The sequence below is a fragment of the Sinocyclocheilus anshuiensis genome, unplaced genomic scaffold (assembly GCF_001515605.1).
Source record: "Sinocyclocheilus anshuiensis isolate Anshui unplaced genomic scaffold, SAMN03320099.WGS_v1.1 scaffold195, whole genome shotgun sequence".
Classification (NCBI taxonomy): Eukaryota; Metazoa; Chordata; class Actinopteri; order Cypriniformes; family Cyprinidae; genus Sinocyclocheilus; species Sinocyclocheilus anshuiensis.
In genome coordinates, this window is record NW_015548236.1 from 297,876 (window position 1) to 322,706 (window position 24,831).

The window sequence follows — 24,831 nt, forward strand, 5'->3', positions numbered from 1 at the left end:
CAACTCACTTCACCCAATCCCTGTTCCCTGCATCTCCCTCCTGCATAATCTGTTTTTCTTTTTCTCCTTGCTCCTTGTAATCAGCTCACAGACAGTTTGCGGTCTATATATATATATATATATTATAATTCCAGTCTTGCTCGAGAACTCCGGTCTGACGCACGCGGGTTCTCGCGTTATTTCCTTATCACTTCTCGCGTGTGTTTTGTTGTGAACCGCAACGCTGTGATAATCAGTGGTCTCACACACTGAGAGAGATGATGAAGTGCTGAAACACCTGGCAGATTATGGCTCAATTGAACGATGCATCCGTATTGATGACCCTAAGACAGAGTTTCACAGACAACTCATCACTGAATTCAGGCATGACTCAGCGATGCAATCAATAGAACCTTCTCTTCCCAGTACCTTTCAGAGCCCTACCTCATCTGATGTTACTTACAGTATTAAGTCCCTCACCAGTGTGTATACACCGGCAGCCAGCAGCAGTGCAACCCACACGTTCATTGAAGGGCTACGAGAAATTTCGAAAGTGACGGGCAAGCCGATGGAAGAGCTTTTGCAGCACGAGTTGGCTAAACTTACAGCCTCTGCTGTATCTCTCCCACAGACTGAATCTGAGTTTCTGGCAACTGAACCTGATTACGTAGGCTCCCAGAAAAGAGTATTAGGGCGGACTACGATGGTAAACCCACACAGTGATGTCACACCCTCTAATGAGTCAATCATCTTTCAGCCAAAGTCTAACAATTCTTTGCCACAGTTTAGTACATCACCTTCAAGGTCCAATGCTGATGTGAGCACACCACTGAAAGTAACAGTGAGTGATGTGACTCCAGCTGAAGTGCAGCGATTAGTTGTTGAGCATATTGTGAGAAGTGAAGATACTCCTTCACATTCCCTTGCTTCAATGCGCTTGAGACCCTTCTCAGGAAAGCCCTCATACTCAGCTAATGAGTTAGACTATGATACTTGGCGCACAAACGTTGAATTCCTCTTGACTGACTCCACCCTCTCGGATGTGCAACGCTCACTACGTATTTTGGACAGTCTCCTCCCACCTGCAGCTGATATTGTGAAACACTTAAGTCCTCATTCCCCTCCAAGTGATTATCTTGAGCTCCTAGACTCAGCTTTCGGTATGGTGGAGGATGGAGATGAGCTCTTTGCAAAGTTTATGAGTACATTCCAAAATGCTAGTGAGAAACCATCACAGTTCTTGCACAGATTGCAAAAGGTCCTGGGCGCAGCCATTAAGAGAGGCGGTGTTTCTGCAACTGAACGTGATCGGCACTTGCTAAAACAATTTTGCCGGGGGTGCTGGGACAATGCTTTAATAACTGAGCTTCAGCTAGAGCAGAAAAGAAATAATCCACCTGCATTCTCCGATTTGCTACTGCTGTTGCGAACAGAAGAAGATAAGCAAGCTATAAAATCAGTGCGAATGAACCAACATTTGGGCACTGCCAAGCACTCTTCCGGACCCCCAAGGCATGTTGTGTCAAACCTCCACTCTATTAGTGCTGCGTTTTCTGCTGAGAAGTGTGATGAAGTGGAGGAATTAAAGCGACAGGTGGTTGAGCTACAAAATCAAATTGCCTCAATGAAACAATCGAAAAAATGTAAAGAGTCTAAGCCAAAGGAGCCCAGCGCACCGTCAAGGTCAGACAAGACATTCTCTCCCAAGCTAAACAAAGGTACCAATCCCCAACCCAACAAGCCAGCTAAGCCACGACCCTGGTATTGTTTTAATTGTGGGGAGGATGGCCATATAGCCTCTCACTGTGAGGGTAGTCCCAATCCTTCCTTGGTTGGTACTAAGAACCGCCAGCTAAAAGAAAAGCAGTACAGTGGGAGAGATGTAACAAAGCTCCAGATTCAAAAGATTTAAACTAACTTCAGTTCCTTTTGTGGGACAAAGAGGAACTGGAGAAATCAGTCAAAGTCCCACAGACATTTTTGCGATATCTACTCCTGCTGATGAGGATTTCACTCCTGAACACAAATGTTTAAGACTCCCATCTGGTCTTGTTGGAACTAAATGCACTGCAAGAGTGGTGATTGCTAATAAAGAGATTAATTGTCTTATTGACACTGGGTCACAGGTGACCACCTTTCCTTTAACATGTTATCAGGATGTTTTTACAAATCAAGCCATACAACCCTTGCACCACTGAGATTGAAGGTGCAAATGGCTGTCAAATTCCTTACTTGGGTTATATTGAAACGTCAATAACCTTTCCAAAGGAGTTTGTGGGATCAGATATAGATGTGCAGTCCCTCACATTAATTGTCCCAGATAGCAGACCTAATGCTCAAGTGCTCATAGGCACCAACACCCTGAACTCCCTGTATTCTGAGTATACATATTCCAAGCCTCTGAATCACCGGCCTATTGTCCAGGGTTACCGGGCAGTTATGCAGGTTCTCGAATTTGTGCACAGGGAGGGTGTGGGCTATCGTTGGCTTTCTGCTCTTTCTACTTACTCCTTTTCCTTGAAGTATCGGGCAGGAAAACTTAATCTTGATGCTGATGGCTTCATGATGTGATGGCGTCCTCATGATGTGACCACAGATGTTGTCTCAAGAAAGGAGCAAGAGAGGATTGATAAGTTCTTGACCTTACATCTTGAAAATCCAGGAACAACAAGTCTTTCACAGGATGAGGTTGAAGCCATCTGTGATAAGCATATGATTTGTTCAATGCCTGAAGATGTTGAGGAAGGTGCAAGTAATCAAGCAGTGCTAGTCCAGTCTCTTGCTATGAGTTCGAGTGCCGTGCCAAGCAGCTATGAGGAAGAAGAACTTGGAATTTCACTCATACCTCGCCTGTCAGTTCAGGATCTAATTGAAAAGCAGAGTGCTGACTCAACTATCTCTCAGATTATTTCTCACTTGAACTCAGGAGAGAAACCTCCCACCATGAGGAGTGAACTTCCTGAGCTTTCTCTTATGATAAGAGAGTGGACTCGTTTTGTACTTCTAGATGGGGTACTGTATCGGAAGAGACAGGATGGAGAGGTTCTAACTTACCAGTTAGTGTTACCTAAAGAGTTCAGAGCAGCTGTTCTGAGAAGTCTTCACGACGAGATGGGCCACATGGGGATAGATCGTACCCTTGACTTGGTAAGGTCCAGATTTTACTGGCCAAAAATGGCACGGGACGTGGAGCAAAAGATTAAGACTTGTCCTCGTTGTGTAGTCCACAGAGCTCCTCCAGAGAAAGCAGCTCCACTTGTCAACATACGAACAACTCGACCTTTAGAGTTGTTGTGTATGGATTTTCTTTCTTTGGAGCCGGATCGAAGCAATTTCAAAGACATACTTGTGATAACAGATCACTTTACCAAGTATGCAGTGGCAATACCAACTGCCAATCAGAAGTCTCGAACCGTTACCCAGGTTCTATGGGACAATTTCATCATCCACTACGGATTCCCAGAAAGATTACACAGTGATCAAGGTCGTGATTTAGAGTCACATACTATAAAAGAACTTTGTGCCATCTCTGGAATCAAAAAGGGAAGAACCACACCCTATCATCCACGTGGAAATCCTGTGGAAAGACTTAACAGGACACCTTTGAACATGTTAGGTAGCATGAATGATGAACAAAAAGTTCACTGGCGTGACTTCGTTAAACCTCTCGGTCATGCGTACAATTGTACGAAAAATGAAGTAACAGGGTTCACCCCTTACGAATTAATGTTCGGAAGGCAGCCCCGCCTCCCCATCGACCTAGCTTTTGGTCTTCCTACCACCAGAGAGCGACTGTCACACTCCCAATACGTGTCAAAACTGAAAAAACACCTTGAGGAGAGCTATCAAATTGCCGCCAGCAATGCACTCAAGAATGCTGAAAGAAACAAGATAAGGTTTGACAGACATGTTATTGATTCTACTTTGGAAGTTGGCGATCGAGTTTTAGTGAGGCAGGTTCGCTTGCGGGGAAAACATAAGCTCGCTGATAAATGGGAGCCATCTGCTTACATTGTGGTATGTCGGGTTGGTGAGCTTCCAGTATATACAGTAAGACCTGAAGGAGAGGAAGGACCATTACGTACCTTGCATCGGGACCTTCTGCTCCCATGTGGATTTCTCGCTGTAGCAACCGAGAAGGTGTCCAATCCACCAAATCCTTCCTCAAGGCCTAGAACCCGTCAACAGGTTAGTGGTGGAGATCCCGACGGGGATGGTGCAGAAGATGCTGCAAGGTCAATGGAGGATGAGGTTCCAGAATACTGGATAAGAATTCCTACTAATGATGAATTTCATGAAGAGGCATCAGGTACTTTAACACCTACCTTGGGTCCTCCTGTGGAATTTGATCCTCAATTGCCTTCTGCTGCTCCAGGTGATGAGAAGTTACCTACCGTGATGGATCCGGCAGGACAAGAGGCATGCTTGGACAATGCACACAAGGAAAAATTGATTGGAGAAGTCACCACTTTGCAGAATGAATCGGATGAAATGTCAGAGAGTGGTGAAATGTTGGAAGGTGCATTGAGTGAAGAATTGCCTAAATGTTCAGCTGAGGAAAAGCAAAGGAGTGTCGAGGAAGACCCCGAAGAGGAAACTAGGGCACCACTTTCAAATGTTCCTGGTGATACTTCGTCTGATGCTGAGAAGCGTCAATCTTCTCAAGAGCCAGAATGTTCAATGAGACGCCCTCAAAGGAAAAAGGAAAAACCAGAGAGATTGCAGTATAGAGAATTGGGCAATCCGTTAGTTTTGGTCGCCCAAGCACTTTTTCATGGCCTTACCACTGCCTTCACAAACTCTCTAAATGGAGTTGACTTTGTTGAAACATCCTTACCCTCAACCTTTGATGTACCAGTCACATGCCAGCCAGTAAGAGCTAATGCAACGGGACATGCATAGATTCTGATGGGGAGGGTGTAGCACAGGTGATAAAGTCACACAGAAAGAGTTGGAAATTAATTAATAAACAAAACACACACAATACATAACAGTGATTTATTTCATTTTATTAGTTTTTTCTTTAAATTCATAAAAGAAAGGGAAGTGTCTTCTTTTCGGTGAAAAGAATATGTTTTCATTTGATTTTCATTTATTTGAGTCTTTGTATTCAATTGCAACATGGAATTTGATCCTCAATTGCCTTCTGCTGCTCCAAGTGATGAGAAGTTACCTAACGTGATGGATCCTGCAGGACAAGAAGCATGCTTGGACAATGCACACAAGGAAAAATTGATTGGAGAAGTCACCACTTTGCAGAATGAATCGGATGAAATGTCAGAGAGTGGTGAAATGTTGGAAGGTGCATTGAGTGAAGAATTGCCTAAATGTTCAGCTGAGGAAAAGCAAAGGAGTGTCGAGGAAGACCCCGAAGAGGAAGCTAGGGCACCACTTTCAAATGTTCCTGGTGATACTTCGTCTGATGTTGAGAAGCGTGAATCTTCTCAAGAGCCAGAATGCTCAATGAGACACCCTCAAAGGAAAAAGGAAAAAACAGAGAGATTGCAGTATAGAGAACTGGGCAATCCGTTAGTTTTGTAAAAACTACGGTTTTCTGCCATACGAGGTGGGATCTCAGCTTACTTGTTATTGTTATTTTTATTTTTTTTTCCATCTTCACGGCTGAAAGTACGGGGAGATTCTCTTCCTGGACTGTCTAAGGGACCTATTTTTTTTTTTATGCCCAACTACGTGGAGTGGATTTAACGTTTAACTGTTTTTTTTTCCACTGACTGTTGGAAAATAAAACAAACTGATTTTTTTTTTAAAGAGACTAAATAAAGGAACTATTTGATTTGACAAAATTTGACTGTGGAAGAAACTGAGATTTCATTGGATTGGGTCTTTATTGACTGTGAAACTTAATTGATTTACATTGTGATTTTTGTGAGTTACAAATTTCATGTATGGGTAAGAATTACGAAACTGATCTTACATACTTGTAGATATATTTAGTGTGTTTACGAGGTGCACCCATAGAGTTTTGTATTTGTTGTACAACCTGACATTTGTACACTGTGATACCGGTATACTGTTTTTTTTTCTGTTACACAACTGTGTATATATTTTTTTTTCTCTCCTTCAACATTGGCCATTTCTCATAGTAAATAACCAGCTGGTGTATACATATACAAAGAAAACACTGAATACTGTATTTGCTGTAGCCTTTATTTACATTATTTACAGGCTCCATAGTCGAACCTAACTGGTCCAAATAACATCCATAGTTGCACTTACGAAAAATGAGGAAAAACAACAACACAAATAATAACTCGAAATTCTTATTGCTGCAAACGGGTGTTACAGAAAAACTTGGCGAGCCAGAGCCAGGAGCCTGTCGTACAGATAGTTCAGAATAAACTTGATAGGGGTATTTAAGCTAATTTAGAAATGGAAGTAGTGCACACTGAAGGTGTTTGTGTCCGCAACGCTGTGATAATCAGTGGTCTCACACACTGAGAGAGATGATGAAGTGCTGAAACACCTGGCAGATTATGGCTCAATTGAACGATACATCCGTATTGATGACCCTAAGACAGAGTTTCACAGACAACTCATCGTTGAATTCAGGCATGACTCAGCGATGCAATCAATAGAACCTTCTCTTCCCAGTACCTTTCAGAGTAAAGAAAGGAACTATTTGATTTGACAATTTGACTGTGGAAGAAACCGAGATTTCATTGGATTGTGTCTTTATTGACTGTGAAACTTAATTGATTTACATTGTGATTTTTGTGAGTTACAAATTTCATGTATGGGTAAGAATTACCAAATTGATCTTACATACTTGTAGATATATTTAGTGTGTTTACGAGGTGCACCCATAGAGTTTTGTATTTGTTGTACAACCTGACATTTGTACACTGTGATACTGTTTTTTTTTGTTATATATAAAAATATATATATTTTTTATATATATATAAAAAATTAAAAAAAATACTGTATTTGCTCCAGCCTTTATTTACATTATTTACAGGCTCCATAGTCGAACCTAACTGGTCCAAATAACATCCATAGTTGCACTTACGAAAAAGTAGGAAAAACAACAACACAAATAATAACTCAAAATTCTTATTGGTACAAACGGGTGTTACACTTGCTTACCGCAGAGTTTGTAAGGCAGCAATCTTTGTAAAGCACCTATGACACAAATTGTATTGTGAAAAGCTCTATACAAATCAATTAAACTAAACTGAATACATCTGAGGACTTTAGCCATGGATATTTGTTCGAAGCGCATGATCACCACTGAATGCATTATACAGCTTTGCGTTTGCATTATGACTTTAATTGAAATGTGGCCTTTGTGGGCAGCTTCCCATTCTTTAGACCACTGCCCGAGGTTATATAAAGATACTGATATCTTCGTGTTCCACAACATCTGGACCGCTGGCAAATGAATACCTTCCACACACACAAAGTCACTACTTACAATGTGATTACCATGGTACAAATAGTAAATTAATCTTAATTTACTTAATCTATTCAAATTTTGTCTATAAAACAAACCATCTGTGTGAGCGCTTTACTAGCAAATCCCAAGGTGCTTAACATCTCAATCCTCACGCCTGCTAAAATGGAGATGTAATACTGATTTATCACAGCATAATCTCAACCATACAAAAGCAGCACCTTGTCTTGCATAATATGCGTTAACACTCAAGTTAAGTGATTAACTTCACGTTAACAGTAAGTATGTGTCAGGGAAGATGCCCTATGGTCTCTGAATGAGAAAAAGTGTAATGTGTGATCAGATAATGTAATTCTTATTGCAACCCATTGAACAGGCTTGACTCAACTCATAAACGTCACCCGCATATGATTAATAGCACTATAAGAGAAAGATCGGATGCTGCAGAAGACTTTACCAGCGGAAAGATTCATCTTGAGGAATAGATTAAAGAAAGCAAGATGGAAAATTGCTGGCTCATTCTCAGTGGTTCTGCATTGGCTTTAACATATTTCTCCTTGAATAGATCTGTGAGGTTACTGTTTAAAGCAAACATATTGGAGGAACTTTAAAGTTTAATGCTGGGCCATGTAATTTTGGTGCCACCAGTGTCAACAAATGCAATTGAAAAAATAAATAAACTCTTGTTGCTCAGAGGTCAGGCCAAACAGATAGATGCTGTTATGTCTATATTGTGTCTAACACGCTTGCTTATTCTAACCCCTGGCCCTAATTGTTGCCTAGAATGTCCATTTGTCCTCATTTTAAAAAATGACATTTGTTTATTTTTTTTTGCAATGTAAAATCGATAGTTGTGATGGATGGAAGGAAAAGCTGAGGCCTGTGTTACTGTCAAGATTTTGATTAATGCACCGCCTTTGTCTACCTCCCCTCAAGTGGAAGTTATGGTTTTAATCCAAAACTAAAAATACTCTCAGCTCCTCCAGGTGTTAAAGTACAAAGATGCAAACTAATCAGGGGTCAAAAAGTGGCAAAGATTAAAGGGATAGTTCACCAAAAAATGAAAATTACCCCATGATTTACTCACCTTCAAGCCATCCTAGGTGTATATGACTTTCTTCTTTCAGATGAATGCAACTGGAGTTATATTGAAAAATGTCCTGGCTCTTCCAAGTTTGATAATGGCAGTGAATGGTGGTCGAGATTTTGAAGCCCAAAAAATCCATCATAAAATGGATACATACTCCACGTGCGTTTGAGGGTTAATAAAGACTTTCTGAAATGAATCGATGCATTTGTGTTAGAAAAATATCTATATTTAAAACTTTATAAATCGTAATCTCTTGTGTCCTCTAACTGTCGTACGCACGTTCACGAGAGTGTGGTGTTCCAGCGAACGAGGATGTAGGCATAGCGTAAGCTCCGGTGAGAATGTGGTAGTCTCACCAATATGCAGAACCAAGTTTTGTTTACAGCAAAGGAAAACCAGTCTCCTCTTGGCTAATATTGAAATCCTCCGACATTTTTCTATTATACTGAAATCCTTGTTTTGTACTTTGTACTAATTTGTGAATGGTGTTTTGTTTTGCTCTCTCTTCTGCGCTTCTGCATTCGTCACTTTTCACTGGAGCTTACATCCTACGTCATCTGCCACTCTCCCGTGAACGCACGTATGACAGTTAGAGGAAGCTAGAGATTAGGATTTATAAAGTTTTAAACATTGACATTTTTCTTACACAAGTGCATCACTTAGGTTCAGGAGGTGGTCTTTATTCACTCCCTGGAACCGTGTGGAGTACTTTTTATGATGGATGGTCACACCTTTTTTTGGGCTTCAAAATCTTGACTGCCATTCACTGCCATTATAAAGCTTGGAAGAACCAGGACATTTTTAATATAACTCTGAATGTATTCATCTTGAAAGAAGAAAGTCATATACACCTAGGATGGATTGAGGGTGAGTAAATCATGGGGTAATTTTCATTTTCGAGTGAACTATCCCTTTAAGGTAAACTGATCCACACTGTGACTTGATATCACTAATATTTGGAGTGTAGCAATATAGTGGTATTAATTTTAACTGTGATATTTAAAACTGAAAGACTGATATTATGTTTATACTACACATACGATAATACTGTAAACGATCCAGCATCATTTGGTTGACACTTCAACATACTACAGTACAGTAGGTGGTGGTATTGAACCTTGATGCTTGCCACATGTTATAAATTGGAAAAAAGCAGAAGACAACAATGCAGTGTGTAGCTACTACTGCTTTACAAATCCATGTCAGAGATGACAGACAAAAGTGAGACAGTCTATATATGCTCGAAAAAAGTTTGCTCGCCATTGTGGGAGTTTTTTTTTTTTGATTTTGTAAATAGAAAAATGTGTTAGACACCCCAGTCTGCAGGAAGTTATGATTATTTTTGTGTGCTTTTGTTCAGTTATGGTTACAAGCTCTATCTGTCTACCTACATTCATATTTCAGTGTGATTCATTGGGTAAAAAAGAGAAGACACAAAATAAACAGTTAAAGATGAATCTGACTGATAGTATTGTTTTTTCCTCCAGAATTTTTATAGGTCACAATAATATTGCTATTGTAAATTCTTCTGGCCATGTATTGAAAATCGGATATTGTGTCAGGCCTAATCGATGTGACAAGCAAATGAGCGAAGATTATTAGAAAAAAATACCTTTTTTTCTGTAGGTGCCCAGTGCCACCTCCGCAAGAAGCATGTCGTCCATAAATTGATCTGCCACTGGATGTACTAACTTTGTTTGGACGTGATCCTTGATCTCCAGAACTGATTAGTTTTCTAGCACTGGACAATGCAACAGAAAGAGAATTCTGGGGACACAACCTCCTGGTTGAGGGTAGAAAAATATAAATAAATACATTTGAACACAAACAGCCATGATAAATGCAGTTATTACTTTTTTCAATTAATGTGAAAAATGGCCGGTGACCCCTCATGACCAGAGAAAAGTGTAGAGTCACTAGCAAACCTCCGAAAGTTCTCCATTATTATAATTGCCATTTTGTTTATGCCCCTGTCTTGTGACATGCATGGCTAACTTCCAATTGATGCCGCTTCAGCCCACTCTGTCTACGTCTGATGAATGCTTTATTGCCGGGGAGTCACTTACTGACACCGGTGAGCATGATACACTGAGAGATACAATCAAGAAACACTGAAACATGACAATAGCAGCACTAAATCACTCCAAATGCTCTCGGTAGGAGCCAGCCAAGCTGAATTGTGAAAGCAACTGTGAAAGAAGTTTGGCGTGGCAAACCACTCCTGTCCTGGAGTTTATTAGCTCTAGGAACCAAAATGGAAACGTGACCCCTCTGCACGGCAACACGATGACTCTTTGTGTGTTTCCAGGGAAACAGCAGGAACCAATTACTCTTATCATAATCAGCCTCGACTTAGCCAACCAAAGAAAGTGACCATGGTCCTATTGGAGCAAACGGAAGCTTATGTCATCATTCTCACCCTCATTTCACCCTGTATGACTTTCTTCAAAAATTGTACTACTAACTATATATTACGCTTTTTTTATTTTGTATTATTAAAATAATTGTAATATTGTTTATTTTGCAACATTGTTGTGTTGTGACAGCCTTAGTCTTCATTCACCTCCATTATATTAAAAAGAAACGGAATTCTTCAAAAATTTATTTTTTGTCTTCCACTGAGGAATACAGTCATACAAGCTTAAATAGATATGAGGGAGAGTAAATAATGACAGACGTTTCATTTTTAGGTGAACTGTCCCTTTAAACCATTCACTGTTTGAACCCCTCTGATTTATCCCCCATAAAAACAGGTTTATCATTAAAGGCATTTCTGTCATTGGGCTGACAGTCAAAGTGAACACGGCAGCATTATCTTTCTTTAGAATCAGCAATATGTCCATGTGGTGTGCCATTTGGTAATGAATCAAGAGAATAAAAGTTTAAATGAATGAAAACAGCTGACAACGTACCAACACACCTTGGCAGAGGTGCGCTCCACATGCGCCGACCCCCTCCCAGGCAAATGATTTCTGGTGCTCCCTCCAGGCGGTAGCCCATATTGCAAGAGAAGGTAAGCCTATCTCCGATGCCAAAGCTGTAACCGTTACGGCGCCCAAAATGTGGCACTCCTGGATCCTCGCATGGCTCCAGGTTGTATTCTGGGGGAAACAGAATTTGAAAGATTACACATTAAAATAAATATTTATTAGTGGTTGGGGTAGACATAATGAACATGAAAAGATGAAAATATTTTTATTGTTTTTGTCTTTTCTTGTTTAGATTTTAATTATTTTATCTATTTTTTAAAATACATTTTATTTGATATTTTTTATAATTTTATTTGTTATTTTAATGCATTCTTTTTATTTTTTATTTATTTTAAGTTAATTAAATTTGTCTGTTTTTAATATAAAAATTTATTTGTATTTAATTCACCGTTGGCAGTTCTATCACAAATCATTAGGGTTTTACAAAAATATTAAAATGTTCACAGAATAGATAAGAAAATAGCCTGATTCTGTAAATACTGTATAAACTGTAAGAGGACTCAACTACCGTCCCTGTGCCCTTCGGAGGCTCTATTCTCAGGATATCTCACCTGAAAATGTGATGTTGAAACCTTCGTAGGAGATGGAGAAATCAGATATGAAGCGGAGCTGGGCCTTGAAGTTGCCATAGAGCCCCGCGTTGATGGGCGAGGGCAGTTCTGCGCCTGTGAGGCGGGCGAGCGGCTGAACAAAACTCCCATTCTCAGTGATGAGCAGGTAGTCATGATGATCCTCCAGGTGGAAGGTGTAAAAGGTGAACTGAACGCCTATTGGGGAAACAAGAACAATGCACAAATGAACCAACTAATAATATAGTTCAAGTTTTTGGTCGACCTCTGACATTCACTGTCTGGTGGAGCTTGGAGCAGGAAGAAAAAACTGACAAAAAAAAGAAAAGAATTAAAGGAATGATCAAGCATTTAGGGTCAACTTCATTATATAAGGCAGAAGGGACTTGTGGGCCCCACTAAGGGTATAGCCTACTCATTAGACCAAAGAGAAAGGAGGCCCATTCATTAAAACTTTTTTCTTGGGACCTGTGAATTTAAGCAGCGGCCCTTGGCTGAGGTCACGTAGAACAAAGAAAATTTTGATACCCTTTTTTGCCTTTGTGTCAGAAAGACAAAAGTGTATTTTTAGTCCCAAGTGATCTGTCCACTAAACATAATGGCCTTCAAAATTGATATGCATTAGCAGCCATGGGAAATTTAAATTCAGAGGAACTTTCATTATTCTGAACTCAAAGGTTGTATAATGATATTTCAGAGTAGGGCATGGACAAGTACCTAAATCTGTATTCATGACAGTTTGTACCTACGGCTGGCTTTAGCTAGACTATGTGCTTTTCATCCAGTTAACAATTTGTATATTCTTCAGCATTTGGCCTGTCAAAATGAATGCTTATATAACTTTGAATAAGCAGGGAAGAAACTGCAGGTAAGGTGTATCAATTGCTGCTTTACCTTTGCCATGGCTGACCTCCACAGTCCAGGTGCAGTTAAGGGAGCTGGGGTAGACCTCAGGGTATCCCGGGGACAGGATGGTGCCTCCAGGTCCTCGAACATCACCCCCGCAGAGTGCTAAAGGGCAGAGGGAGGAAGGTTATTTAAAAAGACCTTTCACTTACAGTAAATTCAATGTATGCAAATGGAACTATATAAGCATAAAGGATTTCACTCTTCTATCAGCCCATATACTGGGCTTATCAGTTAAGGTGGTTACAAGGTGGTTAAGGTGAATTAACATTTATATCTTAGTTCTTTGTGATTGAAACTTCTAAGCACTTGCATAACAACTATTGTTCAAAAGTTCGGGGTCAGTAATTATTATTTTTTTTTACTTAAAATAATTATTTAATTTTCCCAGAAGGATACATTTAATCAACCAAAAGTGACAGTAAAGGCATTTACAATGTTATTTCTATTTCAAACAAATACTGTTCATTTGAACTTTCTTTTCATTCAAGAATCCCGAAGAAAAAAAAAGTTTCTGTTTTCATTAGGTTACAACTGTTTTCAACACCAAATCAGTATATTACAATGATTTCTGAAGGATCATGTGACACTGAAAAGTGGAGTAATGGCTGTCAAAATTCAGCTTTGCCATCACGGGAAGTAAACTATATTTTGAAACATATTCATATAGAAATATAGTAAGTAAATATAATAAATATCATATAGTTATTTTAAATTGTAATAACATTTCACAATATTACTGTTTTTACTGTATTTTGATCAATAATTACAGCATTGCTGAGCATTAGAGACTTTTTAAAAACATTTGAAAAATGGTACTGACTCAACATTTGAACTGTAGCATATGCATATCCATGACAATCCAGTGGGGTCCAAAAATCTCAGACCACTAATAGAAAAGCATTTTTCCACTTTAATACCATTCAGTTCTTTCCATTACAAGTAACATTATCAGGATTTGAGTGATAAAGCTGTAAATTTATCAAAATCTTAAAATCAGGGAGCCTTTTTTCCCCTTTTTCTTATGCATAACTCCATTCAATTTACAGTTTACAACATGCCTTGTATAATTTCATCCATCCATCTATCAAATTTTCAAAACCGCTTTTCCTATGTAGCATTGCAGGGATGCTGGAACTTTTATTTAAATAAGAAATATGCAAAAGGAAGCTTAATAAACGAAAAAAAAAAAGGGTTCTGCTTGAATCAGAAGTATAAAGAAAAACAGTGTGATTTTATACCAGCCTGAGCTATTTCTTGGAATATTGGTCAAAAATGTCACCTCTCACCTCTTAAAATGCATGCTTGATTCGTATCAGTACCCATACGCTTTTTTCTTAAACACAGCATGGTGCTCAGTAGAGGAAGGATGTACACTATCAGACAGACCTCTGCTACCTGAGACAGCAGTACAGGAATGTGCATGTATCTAATGTATGCTGCATTTAGAGCCCATGGAAGTGAGATGACTGCGTGCAGTAAAAAGTGCCCCTGGATGTCTAATCTGGTGAGCGCATCAGTTCCTATCAGCTGAAGCAGCCTTCACAGCAAATTGCCTCTCAGAGTCCTCCTCAGCGACGGGCTAATGGCCTTGCATTGAATCACATTGTTTCAGTTTAGCTGCCTTCGAGAAGGCAAAGCGAAAGAATGTAATCAAATAGCCGAAGGACAGGCAGCCTAAGGAGCTCTGACGGGGTAAGACATAGGTAACGTCTTTCATCCAGCGATGAGCAGAGGTTTCATTGCCAGCACAAGCCTGCTGTTTAACGCTGTCTTGCTTTAGTAATACGGTCTATTAAGTCCTTTTTGTCACTGACTCTGAACCTCTTTTATTCGAGATGTAAATCAACACGTCGCCTTTTTTCTTTACTGAACAGTTTCATTGATCAGTAGGCCACAAGGATTAACAGCTCTTTTTTTTTTACTGCGAATGTCTCAGGAGACCAACCGTCACAGGTGGGTAGTGGATGGCTCCACCAGTGGTTCTTTTCACAGACCAGTGGCTCTTCGTGGCTGAGGCGGTAGCCCGAGTCGCAGCCGAAGGACACAGTGGAACCGATAGAGAAGTCTTGACCGTAGCGAAGACCGTTGACTGGAATCCCTGGATCCAGGCAGGAGTAGGCATCTACTGTTACGCCTAGGAATAGTGAGACAGATGAAGCTTAGAAAAGAAGTATTTTGAGAATGTTCCAATTACTGTATTTACTGCCTGCTGGTGCTCTAAATTAATGAAAGTTGCTTTCAAATGTCAAGTTTTGAAACTGTGGAAAGTTTACTGTACACTTACTTTCATACAGGATCTTGAAGCCACTGTTTGAGCGGCTGTTGTCAGTGGTGAAAAGCATGTACAGGTGGTTGCCGCTGCTGAATAGGAACTGAGGCACCTGGGTGCCGTTGAATGAGCCAATTAAAGAAGAGAGAAGATTGGGCCCATCGTGAAGCTCCAGGAAATCACAATTCAACTCGGTCTGAAATCTGGTTGGAAAAACAGACAATAATTAAATGTCCTTGCCAGCAATGAGACAACTTTATCATATTTAATATACACTAATGTTGAAAAGTTTGGGGTCGGTAATTGGATTTTAAATGTTTTCGAAAAAACGTCTCTTATGCTCACAATGCTGTAGTAATATTGCATAACATTAATACAAATTAGAACAACTATTTTTTATTAGTATTTATATTTTAAAATGTAATTTACTCCTGTAATGGCAAAGCAGCCATTACTCAAGTCTTCAGTGTTACATGGTTGTTCAGAAATCATTATAATATGCTAATTTGGTGCTCAAGACCATTAATTATTATCAATGCTAAAACATAGTAAAAATGTTGTACTGTTTACTATTTTTGTGGAAACTGTGATACTTTTTTCCCCCAGATTTTTGTCGAATAGAAAGTTCGTAAGAACAGCATTTGTTTTGTTTTTTAATCAATTTAGTGCATCCTTGCTAAATAAAAACGTACTGACCCTAAACCTTTTAATGGTAGTATATTTACAATATACAGATTTCTTTGTTGTAACCATTTAACTAAACAGATGTACAAAAGCAACAATATCTATTCAAATTAAAAAAGCATACTTCTCAAATGTGATCTTGATGGAGCGTCCCGGTTCAGCCTCAATGACCCACTCACAGTTGAGCGAATCTTTGTAGTAACCAGGCCACCCAGGAGATAAAATAACTCCACTAGGAGCTGAGAAGTGGCCTCCACAGGGAGCTGTAAAAAGAACAGAGGTTTAACAGAAATGCATTTTAGTTGACTCACATAAAGCCACTGTTTTTGTATCTGTACTTGAGACAGACGACTAGTTAAAAAATAAATACCAGTTGACTGTACATTATACCTCACTTTACATATTTACAATCCCACAAAATCTACAGTAAGGTGTTAAAACTGCTGGTGGGCGACACTGTTAGTCTGTCATTCTACTCCTCTGACCATATGAATAGTGTTACTGCATAATTAGAAACACGCTGAGCGAAATTCGAGGGATTGACAAGGATTTTAACAACAGATGACAGGCTGCTCACCACCACATGCCCTCCGGTTTACATGCCCTATTAACCCCCGTCTCTGTGACCCACAGGTGACTGTCTATTCCATTTAGAGTCACATACAAAACTAGGCACAACTGTCCACTTATTGGGGACTCCTGTCTACTTCTAGTGGTAACTGGCCATAATAAATACCTTCACACTTTGGGATGGGGCCGCTCCACATCACCTTGCCACCGTTGAGCTCACAAGTGATGGTTTCTGCTCCCTGTGTCTTAATGAAGCCATCTTCGCAGATGATCGAGATGGAGCTGCCTAGCTGGAAACTGTCACCGAAACGTCTGGCGTTCAGGGGGACTCCTGGATCTGGACACTCATTATGGCCAAATGCTGTAACAATGAATGACATAAGATAGTAATCTAGAATTGGAAGTGTCATGAACAGGCTTTCGCCATAGATTTTCTGGGTAGTCAAATGTATTTATGACACCACGATGTCACTACCAAAAAAAAAAAAATCACTTTAACAAGTCGATGAGTTAAAAACGAGGTTGTTAGAAAGTTGAGAAGTTTGAAAGACACTCCATCTCAGGTGGTGCACTTCACTTTACCCTGCACTCAAAGAATGAGGATTTGTGGTACTTTGTAGGACAGGTTTCTACTCAAGGCGTTGTTTATTAGTGTTAGTGTTATTGACCTTCCAGCTGTTTTTATCATAACTCCATGAAGCATATATAGAGGCCCAAGGCGATTGGCCAAGAAAGCTGCTGTCCCCACAACACCCTGAGTGCCTGATGGATGTCTAGTGACAGGAAAGGCCTACAAGAAGGACTTGACGTTTGTCAGAATGAATACAGATTTAACGTGCTCCATCAGGGCACTGACAGCTCTTAACGGACAACAGTTAGGTGTCAGTCTGTTAAAGAACTCGACATTAGCGTTCAGCCTTAACGACTACTGTAGCAACCTAATATGCATGCAAACTGATGCCTACTTTAAGGACTTTGATGGATTATCGTGACATTTCACTTCTCCTTTAAGAAGGACCACGAAGAAGTCATTGTGTAGATTAAAGTCATGTATGTGCTAATGAGGGGCGGAGGGGAGATTCAATGAGCTGGCGGGAAAAACAAAGCGGCGTATTTGCATTTGAAATGCCTGGAAGTTGCCATAAACAGAAACCCTTTCATTTTTGTTTGTTTTACGTATCACAAATTCAATGAATTTATATTTTACAGAACATTATTTCTTTCTTTCATTAAGTGTTGATTTGGTCAACAAAATTATTGATGCTTACTACCAACGTTTCTTTTTATTTGCTTTATTAATGAAAATAAAAACAGGATGACAAATGTAAATTATAATGATGATTAATTTTAATTTAAACTAGTGCTGTCAAATAATTAATTGTGATTAATTGCATCCAAAATAAACGTTTTTGTTTACATAATATATGTATGTGTGCTGTGTATATTTATTATGTACTGTATATATAAATACACACACATGCATGTATATATTTCAGAAAAATAGGTTATGTTTATATATTAAATATATTTATTTATAATATAAATTATATCAATATAAATATAGACATGTAAATACATGTAAATATTTTCAAAATATATACTGTATGTGTGTGTATTTTATCATGTATATACATAATAAATATACACAGAACACACACATATATTATGCAAACAAAACCGTTTATTTTGGATTAATCGTTTGACAGCACTAATTTAAACATACTGTTGATATATATATATATATACTGTTTAATATATATTTAATATTTACTTTAATAATACAATATAGGTAATTTAATTATATATTTAAATATATTTCAATTATATATTTAAATATACTGTTGGTGATTTAGATAAAACTATAAATACAAATATAAATATAAAGGAATTTTTTTAACCAAAAAAGTACTATAAATAGTATTTGTGACGAGTGGGGCGGGGCCGAGAGCCATGGGAACAGAGCGAGGCCTGTGAAGTAATTGATAATGAGCGACACCTGCGCCACTCACCGGTCTTGAGTCTCACGGAGGAGCTCCGGAAGGATAAAAGGAGGAGCGACGACAGTGAAAGAGGAGAGAGGACCAGGCCTGGACTTCTCTTGTCACTCCTCCTTTTTATCCTTCCGGAGCTCCTCCGTGAGACTCGAGACGGTGAGTGGTGCAGGTGTCGCTCATTAGCAATTACTCCACCGGCCTCGCTCCGTTCCCACGGCTCTCGGCCCCGCCCCTCTCGAAAGAGGTGAGAGGACCAGGCCTGGATTTTATGTTGTTTTGTTTCTGTTTGTGCACGGCAGTCGTCCGTGAGGGGCTGTCGTGTTATTTTAAGTTTTGTGTTTATTTTGTTATTAAAGTTATGTTTAAATGTTCGCCGGTTCCCGCCTCCTTCTTCCCGTATCTATGAACTGTGTTACAGTATTGTATTTAATTTTTTGACTAATTAGTGTAAGCAGCTGACTACTTACAATATTTAGACTTAATATAAGAGACATTTTATAAAAATAATTGAGAAAGTTTGAAATATATATTCATCAAAATACAAACTATTAATAGTACTGTAAAAGAGGTTAAAAAGGGTTCAAACTGCTCTCAATATGCTAGATTATAGCTGTAAAAACATAAGATAAGTTCATCTTAATTATCAGTACCAAGAAAAAAAAAACTGCTATCAGTACACTTTGATGCACAACACATTATGTCTCATGCAGAATTCAGGCTTCATATATGCTTAACAAATGCCCCATGCAGACATAATGCAGATTAGAAACCCATCCAAAGGTGTTACACGCACTGGTGTAGGTAATGTTGAAACCTCTGCCTGACATGGAGTGGTCAGCCTGGAACTCCAGCCGGAGAATGTTGTTGTTGCTGGTGAGATGAGACGGCACCTCCGCCCCAGTGAAACGGCCAAGCACAGATGAGTCAAGCATCTCTCCATCCTTCACGGTCAGGATGTCATATGGAGCCTCTAGGTCAAAGTCATTGAAGGCCAAGTGGATACGGCTGCCGGGCTCTGATAGGATCAGCCACACGCAGTTAAGGTTGTTCCCATAGCCCTCTGGGTAATCCGGAGAGAGGACTGTGCCCATGGGTGCAGTGAAGTTTGAAAGACAGGGAACTGAAAGAATAAAACAGAATTGCTACTAATTTTTAACTAAAGATTAATTTAACTATGTTCATAATGACTGAGAAACAGCCGGCAACATATAAAAACATGCCACATCATACATCAGTGTAATAATACAGCACTTAGCCATGTGTATGCGTTTAATATGCCATATGGATACTGTCATTCTGCTGTTGGTTAGGTTCTGCACTTTCTGACAAACTGCGTTCATGACATAGATGGACTTCAGGCTATAAATAGGGCTGATTTGTTCAATCTTCCAATTACATGTGGAGAAATTTCAGCTATGCATTTTTTAAGCCAAGAGCCTACAGGTGAAGTATCAAAATATAGCAGATGTCACTGCAGCTGAAGTAGTTTCCAGGTTGGCTGTATATATAAGCCAATTATTTCAGCTGCCTCAGAGATCTCTGCATTCATTTGGAAGAAAAGGCAAAGACAGGAAAGTTAATAAAATCCAGTTATAAGGAAATTTTTATGGAACATAAAACATTTGGAACATAAAAAGTTTTCAAACTTGTTTCCTAAACATTTTCCATATCTACCACTGGTCAGCTAACATATAGTCACACCCACCCACTTTATTTGCTGTATCTGCACCTAACAGAGGGAAAAACTATCTTAACATTAATTTCAATTTCAAGATGGTACTGCTTGAAATAGAACAAATTTGTGGACAATAATAAAAACAAACCCTTCTTTAAATTTAGCATAATTTTCCTGATTAAAAAATAATACATTATAAAACTGTCACAATAGCACCAAACTAGGACAGGAAAAACATTTCCAAAGCAATGAATCAGTTTGCAACGTACAGTAGCATTGACAGTACTCACAAATGCAGATGGGGATGTTGGCAGACCACTGGTTGTTGTTCTGACAGGATATCGTCTTCTCTCCAATAAGCTCAAATCCAAATTGGCACTCAAAGCGTAACACGTCGCCATTAGAGAATCCATCTCCTTCTCTCATCCCATACAGAGGGGTGCCTGGGTCCCCACAGCTCTCCTTGTCGATTTCTACAGAGAAAGGATGTAAATGGTGATCGCTAAACATCACATTTCCTCTTTCCACTGCTGCAGTTTAAAGAAGAAACCTTTTATTCCCTGTTGATAAAGAAATTGCTTAAGCTTTATATACAGTATACATTAATGGCCAAAATGATTAGAACGCGTATTTTCACCAGCTAAAAATGGTTTTAAGTCAGTTATTTCTATCTTTTGCTGTAGTGTGTCAGTAGGAAATAACAGTTTACATTTCCAAACATTCATTTTGCCATTAATTGTAATAATCCAGTGAGATTTTTGTTTGCACAAGGAGTCTGACAACAGCCAGTGCTCCACACAGAGATCTGATCTCATCATCATCCAGTCTGTCTGGAATGACATGAAGAAACAGAACAAACTGAGACCAGACTAAATCCAGAAGAACTGTGGCAACATCTCCAAGATGGTTCAAGAAACCTTCAAGTTCACCGAGAAAAAAAAAAAAAAAGCTAATCAGACGGTAATCAGACAGCATAATCTTTCTGGTGCAGCTGGTGGCCTGAAAAAGTCTTGCTGATTGAGCTAGTTAAGAGAAATTAACTGTCAATTCCTCTCCATGTTAAAGTGCAAGATAAATCTACAGACTTATAGCAAATTACTAAATTGTAGCTTTGAAATTGGCACTGAATTGTACTGCAAAAATCCAATGATGGACTGATTTCATCAGATGTCCTGAACCTCGCTGCACTTGCAGGAAGTTGACCGGAACAGAATGCCACCAAAACTCTCTGTTCAGCCTAGATAAGCTCCAGCACCTGGACCCTTCAGTGGTAGAGTCGGCCATCCAGGACATTCCCACCACAAGTATAGAAACCAAGTCTAGGGGTCACTATACCTAGATAACACCTTCCATCTTCATAGAATCGACTCAGTGGGCGGCAGGCTGCTGGAATGGGCAATACATCTTCCCAGACACTTTGCACGGACATTCACAATTGAACTATGAACTATGAACTCTGTTCCGAATAAGGATGCTTGAGGGTTTGCCAAAAGGATGGACGGTAAGAGAGAGAGAGAAAAAAAACATCCACTAAATTTCATTTAAAACCAAATCAAAGTTTGAACATGTGGGAAGGGGATTTCTCCTGAGGTATAATGGAGGTCTTTGGCCAGTGCTTGATGTATGACATTAATTTCCAACATGACAGTCTCTTTATGACTACCACAATGCTTTACTCCATTGGTCAGTCGTGAAGGGTGGCTAGAGGAAGGTTAGGCCATATTTACTGCTTTGTATTTATGATGAGGCAAAAAATAGAGTACAAATTGTCCTTAGGAGCTGATGGTGTGTGAATAATCTCTGACAGCGCTACACTCTGACGTGAGGTCAGCGTGTCAGATGCGAACCCCTACACTTCTCTCACGGCGCTTAATGTGATGGGGTTCTGTGGGACCTCTCTGTGAAGATCAATTGTGTTAACAAGTTATCCAATCAAATCCAAAAGGTTGATTCTGTATATGTAAGCACAGATGACCCACTAGGGGGAAGTTTGGGACCTATGTTTTTCTTCCTGAAACAGCTAGGGAATTACAAAGTATCAGTGAACTTTGGCATGTAATATATCAAAAAGCATTCTGAGCATTTACCATATAGCAGGACTCATTAAGCCAGCCTTCACATAAAAGCCTATAAATAAATGTAATCTCAAAACCATTTCTTATTCATTGGAAAATGGCAAGTAATTTATCTCTCCCTTTGTGTATCCCATGGATATTGTTTCATTTCATTAATGCTGACTTTATCTCTCTCAAGAAAGTGCTCATTATCGCAAAGTCGAGTTTTATGTGGAGTCGAGACACAAAACGAGGCACTTCTAAAACACGAGTCACATGAGTCAAGAACACACAGGCAAACTCCCAGGAGGATCTCTGGTTTTATTTCTTTGAAGGATTCAATTAAATTAGGTTTTTAAACCACGCTGAAGATATTGAAGCATTGTTGCCATACGGAATACAAACAAAATTATCTTTAAAAGAAGGGATGTAAATGAGCGTGGCCATATGCTGGTGCATTGAAACTGTGTGCCAAAGCACAGAGTTCAGCTATGGATAATCAATGGCAAACTGCACTAAAAAAACTTCAGTAGTGCATAGGCACCGCTGCTTAAGAAATACTTGAGTAGATTGTTTCTCTCTGAATTATTTAACCAAAAGTTTAAAAAAGGCCATTTTAAAACTCTTGTAACCGGTAAAAGTCAGTAATCAGGCATTCGGTCTACATTCAAATTCAACATTAGTTTCGTTCCGTAGCAGCTGTGTTTCTTCAATGTTATTACAAAGTCAAACTTGCAGTCTTTAAGCAGCAGAGGTTCAAGGCTACCAACATCAAATGTTACTAAACAGAGCATATGCTATACATATAAAACTAGAACAACCACCTACACTAAGTTATCAATGACATACTGTTCGGAGAAATTATAGACACTAAAATAAAACTCTACTGTACAGAGGCGTTAAAATAACATAAAAATGTGCTTAAGGAAAATGTTCTTATTGAAAAATTAAGAATCTAATGGTTCAGGCACTACTCAAAATCCCTGATGCCTTGATTTAACTGAGTGACGTTCGTCTTTTTAGATTTTTTTTTAATTTATATGCCAAAACGCATACAGTATAAATAACAATGAGACTGCCAGAGTTAAGAATAATAGACCGATTTGCATGGTAATGAATACAAATCATGGTAACACTTCAGCAGTGACTGTCTACTCTTTTAATATGGTAATCTGAACCTTTGGGATCAAGTAAATGTGTTATGTTTTTATGTCATTAAGTTTGTCACAAGAAATAAGAACACAGTGCACCCTCAGAGGTAAAACATAAGGGTATATATTCATCGATGGAAAATGACAGATGTAGCTGTATTAATAAGTGAAATGTAGCCATCAAACTTCAGTCACAATAAACACAATTAATGACCCATGTAGATTATGCATTTGTCACAGACGTCAGCATAATGGAGTGCATTTGTATTGTAAAAATACACTCCTAAATGGGATAAACTTAAACTATATCTCTTCTGTGCTCTAGGGCAGTGCTTCTCAAATTCACAAAAATAGGCTGTTGGTCTGACTGTTTTTTATTCTGCCAATAAATTGTTATTTCATAAATAAAGTTTTTATGTGCCAGATAAAACGGTGGAAAACACTTGGTGTTACACTTTAAAATCAAATTCAAACGCAAATTAAAGGATATTAAAAGCCAGGCTTGTTGTGAATGCTTGTGTGAAACAAATTTCTGTATATTTTTAGGCTATTCTCCTTACAGATTCACATCAAAGCCTCTGTAAATTAACTTTTGTATTCAAATCATCATTTTAAATATATAACCACGTCTGTTTCATGTTGAAGTGACCCTTTTGTGCAAAATCATAACCTGACAGGTAAACGAACTACTGGGGAACAAGACAGTGAAAACCTTAATAATTCTTCCACTGAATAAATGAGTGCAGTGAACCATTAATGAGTTCATTTTGTGTCTGGATCCCTCAAAGGGCTCTTGATTTATATTACATATCACATATAATACTCACATCATATATCATATGTGTCCTCATTGGGTTCTCATTTTATCTGTGCTTTGGAAAACATAACAGAATCTGACAATCAAAATCTCATTCAACTTACTCAATGTTAAACCCATGATGTTCTTTCAGTCAGAACAGCTCCATATTATTAGAATAATTCTAATACTACTATTCTAGAATAGGACATTAATGGTGAATATATGAAGAATACATTGAACTACAATATAAAAACAATACATATAAATAAATATAAAATTGATATATATATATATACAGGTGCATCTCAATAAATTAGAATGTCGTGGAAAAGTTCATTTATTTCAGTAATTCAACTCAAATTGTGAAACTCATGTATTAAATAAATTCAATGCACACAGACTGAAGTAGTTTAAGTCTTTGGTTCTTTTAATTGTGACGATTTTGGCTCACATTTAACAAAAACCCACCAATTCACTATCTCAACAAATTAGAATATGGTGACATGCCAATCAGCTAATCAACTCAAAACACCTGCAAAGGTTTCCTGAGCCTTCAAAATGGTCTCTCAGTTTGGTTCACTAGGCTACACAATCATGGGGAAGACTGCTGATCTGACAGTTGTCCAGAAGACAATCATTGACACCCTTCACAAGGAGGGTAAGCCACAAACATTCATTGCCAAAGAA

At 38.8% G+C, this 24,831-nt stretch overlaps 1 protein-coding gene across 1 annotated transcript in view; it reads right to left on the reverse strand.

The window, feature by feature from the left end:
- The window catches only part of csmd3b (CUB and Sushi multiple domains 3b), a 445,596-nt gene that overhangs the window by 145,165 nt on the left and 275,600 nt on the right, over window positions 1-24,831 (reverse strand). Inside the window, exons 13-21 of the mRNA XM_016441913.1 lie at window positions 20,431-20,613; window positions 19,259-19,585; window positions 16,638-16,832; window positions 16,026-16,164; window positions 15,233-15,420; window positions 14,894-15,082; window positions 12,934-13,050; window positions 12,022-12,237; window positions 11,393-11,581 (exon numbers count right to left, since the gene is read on the reverse strand). Coding sequence (XP_016297399.1) covers window positions 11,393-11,581; window positions 12,022-12,237; window positions 12,934-13,050; window positions 14,894-15,082; window positions 15,233-15,420; window positions 16,026-16,164; window positions 16,638-16,832; window positions 19,259-19,585; window positions 20,431-20,613 — 1,743 coding nt within the window. The remainder of the gene's footprint in view (window positions 1-11,392; window positions 11,582-12,021; window positions 12,238-12,933; window positions 13,051-14,893; window positions 15,083-15,232; window positions 15,421-16,025; window positions 16,165-16,637; window positions 16,833-19,258; window positions 19,586-20,430; window positions 20,614-24,831) is intronic.